Source organism: Mizuhopecten yessoensis, unplaced genomic scaffold (genome assembly GCF_002113885.1).
Source record: "Mizuhopecten yessoensis strain PY_sf001 unplaced genomic scaffold, ASM211388v2 scaffold716087, whole genome shotgun sequence".
Lineage (NCBI taxonomy): Eukaryota > Metazoa > Mollusca > Bivalvia > Pectinida > Pectinidae > Mizuhopecten > Mizuhopecten yessoensis.
Genome location: NW_018479941.1, coordinates 1 through 4685, shown reverse-complemented (window position 1 = coordinate 4685; position 4685 = coordinate 1). Strand labels below are relative to the sequence as shown.

Below are 4685 nucleotides of genomic sequence, written 5' to 3'. Positions count from 1 at the left end.
GGTTGAGATCCCCACCCCAAAACTATATATACAAATGCTGGGCATAAAGAGACGAATGCAGTCATGATATTAGAATAGACCCTGGGGTCTGACCGAACCCCTAGGGACCTAGTTTCTTAGTCACAGCTTGGAAACAGTTGAGATCCCCGACCTATAACCATATAGACAATTGCTGAGTATAAAGAGATGAATGCACATATGCTTCCAGGATGGCCTTGGGGACTGCCCCACCCTTGGAGACTTAACCCCTGGGTCATAACTTCGAAATGGTTAAGATCCCCACCCCAAAACTATATATACAATTGTTGGGCATAAAGAGACAAATGCAGTCATGATATTAGAATTGATCCTGGGGTCTGGCCACAACCATAGGGACCTAGTTTCTGAGTCACAGATTGGAAACAGTTGAGATCCCCACCCCATAACCATACATAAAATTGCTGGGCATGAAAAATCAAATACAGATATATATGCTACAAGGATTGGCCATGGGTTCTGGCATATTCCCATGGATCTCATTTGAAGATTATTCTGCCATGATTGCTTAGATATCCAGGTGAGCGATACAGGCCCTATGGGCCTCTTGTTTCCAAAGCAGTAATTCTTTGATGCAGATTCCGCCCGATATCCGGGCGAAACAAAATCGCCTTGAAAAACTCACTTTAGTTTTTCACAGTTCATGACAACGATGTCTACTCATAGTTCATATAATATTTATCCCATATGTATGCCACAGACACAAATGTATAGTATATTACGGAATAGAACCTTCAAAATGCATGTCCATGTCGTTGTATCACTTCTCTGACCTACTTTTACAACATGGCTTCTTGGGTTGATACAAAATATCAGAGGAGGTTTCAAATGGAACGAAATGATATGGAGTTTGCTTGTATTCAGTTTGTAGAACATTTAATGTAATCCATTTTTAGCTCACCTGCTTTCAAGGTCACAGTGGTCAAGTATGTAAAACTCTTTAAACAGCTTCTTCTAAGAACTAAAAGGTGTAGAACCTTCATATTTGCCTAGTGGCTTCCTGAGAGAGAGCCCGACAAAGTTTGAGAATGAAAATGACTTTGACCTTCTTCAAGGTCACAGGTGTCAAATATGTCAAAAACATCAAGCGACTTCTGAAAAATCGAAAGGCATAAAATTATAATATTTGGCTAGCGGCTTCTTCGGTTAGAGCTCACCCAAGTTTGCAAATTAAAATGACCTCGACCTACTTTAAATGTCACAGAGGTCAACAACATTTCAAAGAATTTGTTCTGAAGAACCAAAAGGAATGGATTCATAAGATTTGGCTGGTAGCTTCTTGGGATAGAGCTATGAAAGTTTGAGAAGGAAAATGAATTGACATACTTACAAGGGCACAGGGAAAAATATGTCGAACAACTTTTGAAGAAGAACGATGGCCAAAAAGCATAAAATCTTATAATAATATTTGACTGGTAGTTTCAACAGTTGGAGCCGACAAAGTTTGCGAGTGACAAATTTGTAGTACAATATAATATTTAATGAGAATATTTGCTCTGGCTGCTTAAATATTCAGGTGAGCGATACAGGCCCTCTTGGGTCTCTTGTTGTATTAACCGGGAAATCACGGAAAAGCTAATCATTTAATCATGGATTTATGGAAAGGAATTATATTTATTGGACCCTGTTGAACATTTAAATGTATGTTAACACGCTACAATTTTATTTTACAACCTCCAGTTTCGTTTTCAATAGTCGCATGAGACACACTTATGGTGTGAAATGTTATGGTCGTTAGTCGCGTTAGGCAGGGAGTCGTTGAATACAGGTCAGTTATATAGAAAATTTCATTGGGGGTATAATTTAGGTCGTGTAAGACAGGTAGTCGCTGAATACAGGTGGTCGTCGAGACGTGTTTGACTGTACATACAGTACAGGTACCAATAGATATTCAATGGTAGGCGCCAAGATCCCTCTGCCTCTGGGATCTTGTTTGGACTTGACATTTAGGAAGATATGTAACCATATGCACAGGATTGTCATATAAATGTAGTGTCGATTTTCTCTGTACTTTAAATTTTAGATTTAAATTACATGATTCACGCCAGCATCTAATTACACTCTCTGGTCATTTACATTTTAGACTTGGAGTCACTGGAACTTGAAAGCCTGACATCTTTAACAGAGACAGAATTGACAACTGTCATAGCAAATCATCTTCTTGGGAAGTTGTCAACATCCTCCTCCTTTGTAATTGACAAACAAAGCAAAGGAAAAGAAAATTGTAGGAAATTCAGCGAAAACGCTCCATGCCCATGCAAAGGTGAAAGGTGTCGGCTATCTGGATATTTTGGAGACACAAGTATAGGTATGAGTGCATGCATTATCCTGTGGTCCATCAATTCCAACCATTTCCTTTTTAGGTCACCTGAGCTTTGCTCAAGTGACCTATTCCGATCACTTTCCGTCCGTCGTCGTGCGTCGTGTGTAAACTGTTTACATTTTCAACTTCTTCTCAAGAACCAGTGCATGGAAGTTTTTCAAACTTGGTCAGAATCATCCTTGGTAGATGAGGCTACACAATTGTAAAATTGGGATTCCTACCAAAACCCCTGGGGCCAGGGTGGGGCCCCAAAGGGAAAATTTACCAATATTTCAAAAATTTTCTTCTCCAGACTCAGAGGTACTACAGTCATTTTCTCTGCATGGATGGAAAGATCATCAGGGGCTTTATTTAAATTGTAAATTTCAGGACCCCCGAGCTATCCGTTCTCCCTTGGGGAGGGGGTAAATTTTACTATAGTTTATATTGGGAAACAACACTTTTGGGTAGATCATCAGTGGCTTAATTTATAATTAGCTTATGCCATACCGTGGCGTCCGTCCGTTGTCCGTCCGTCAACAATTTCTTCAAACAACTTCTTCTTCTTAACCACTGATTGGAATTCAACTAAATTTGACTGGAAGCATCCCTAGGTGGTAGGGATTCAAAATTGTACAAATGGTGGGGCTGAGGGGTGGGGCTAAAAGGGGTCAATTTGGCTATATTGCTTTAAGTGACTTCTCTGGAACTAAGAGATGGATATTAACCATATTTGACTGGAAGCATCCCTAAGTGGTGGAGATTCAAAATTGTACAAATGGTGGGGTTGACCCCCCAGGGGGCTGAGGGGTGGGGCCAGAAGGGGGCAATTTGGCTATATTGCTACAAACGACTTCTGGTGTAGAACTATGCACTGGATATCAATCATATTTGATCAAAAGCATTCTTGGGAGGCAGGGATCCAAAATTGTACAAATGGTGTGGCTGACCCCCCAGGAGGCTGAGGGGCAGGGCCAAAAAGGGTATTTGGCTATATTGCTTTAAGTGACTTCTTCTCTGGAACTAAAGGATGGATATCAACCATATTTGACTCAAAGCATCCCTAGGTGGTGGTGATTCAAAATTGTATAAATGGTGGGGCTAACCCCCCGACTAAGTTAATTACTTGGAAATGGTTGAGATACCCACCCCAAAACTATATATACAAATGCTAGGCATAAAGAGACGAATGCAGTCATTATATCAGAATATACCCTGGGGTCTGACCGAACCCCTAGGGACCTAGTTTCTTAGTCCCAGCTTGGAAACAGTTGAGAGCCCCACCCCACCCTATAACCGTATATATATAATTGCTGAGTATATAAAGATGATTGCACATATGCTTCCAGGATGGCCTTGGGGACTGCCCCACCCTTGGAGACTTAACCCCTGTGTCATAACTTCGAAATGGTTAAGATCCCCACCCCAAAACTATATATACAATTGTTGGACATAAAGAGACGAATGCAGTCATGATATTAGAATTGACCCCAGGGTCTGCTCCAACCCTGCCCCACCCTTGCAGACCTAACCCCTGGGTCATAACTTTGAAACGGTTGAGATCCCCACCCCAAAACTATATATACAAATGCTGGGCAAAAAGAGACAAATGCAGTCAGGATATTAGAATTGATCCTTGGGTCTGACCACAACCCTAGGGACCTAGTTTCTGAGTCAAAGCTTGGAAACAGTTGAGATCCCCACCCCATAACCATACATAAAATTGCTGGGCATGAAAAATCTAATACACTGATATGCTCTCAAAGATTGGACTTGGGGTCATGATTGCTTAGGTATCCAGGTGAGCGATACATAGTATATATAAGGTAATAACACTATTGCGTACATTTTGTTCATTTTAAGTAAGAATTATTCTGACTTGGTGAGATGGTATCAAATTGTAAAATTGGGATTCCTTCTCCAACCCCAGGGGCCAGGGCGGGGCCCCAAAGGGAAAGTTAACCAATATTTCAAAAATCTTCTTCTCCAGACTCAGAGGTACTACAGTCAATTTCTCTTACCGTAAAAACCCATGTAATTTGCGCACCTGTGTAATTTACGCAGGTACTTTTTGAGGCTGAAAATCGTGAAAAAAGCTTCTACTCAAATATTTTGCGCACCCAATGAATCTGGAATAAAACCGATGTTTATGCTCCGAAAATCGATCCATGAATAAAAAAAAAGGAATATATTTCTATGATTTTTTTTTTTCGTTGATGTAAAATAATATTTAAAACCAAGAAGAAACTACGTAAAATGTGTATTTTATTGCTTGTTTTCTTTAAATTATCTGATCACACACGACACACACGTGTGCGCATATCGGCATACATCAAATCATTTTAGC

The 4685-nt window shown here is 40.4% G+C and overlaps 1 protein-coding gene across 1 annotated transcript in view; it reads left to right on the top strand.

The window, feature by feature from the left end:
- The window catches only part of LOC110441661, a gene marked incomplete at its 3' end in the record, with an annotated part of 13054 nt that extends 10710 nt beyond the window's left edge, over positions 1–2344 (top strand). The window contains exon 2 of the mRNA XM_021484867.1: positions 2120–2344. Within this exon, the coding sequence (XP_021340542.1) occupies positions 2120–2344 (225 nt within the window). The remainder of the gene's footprint in view (positions 1–2119) is intronic.
- Between the last annotated feature and the right edge of the window lie 2341 nt (positions 2345–4685).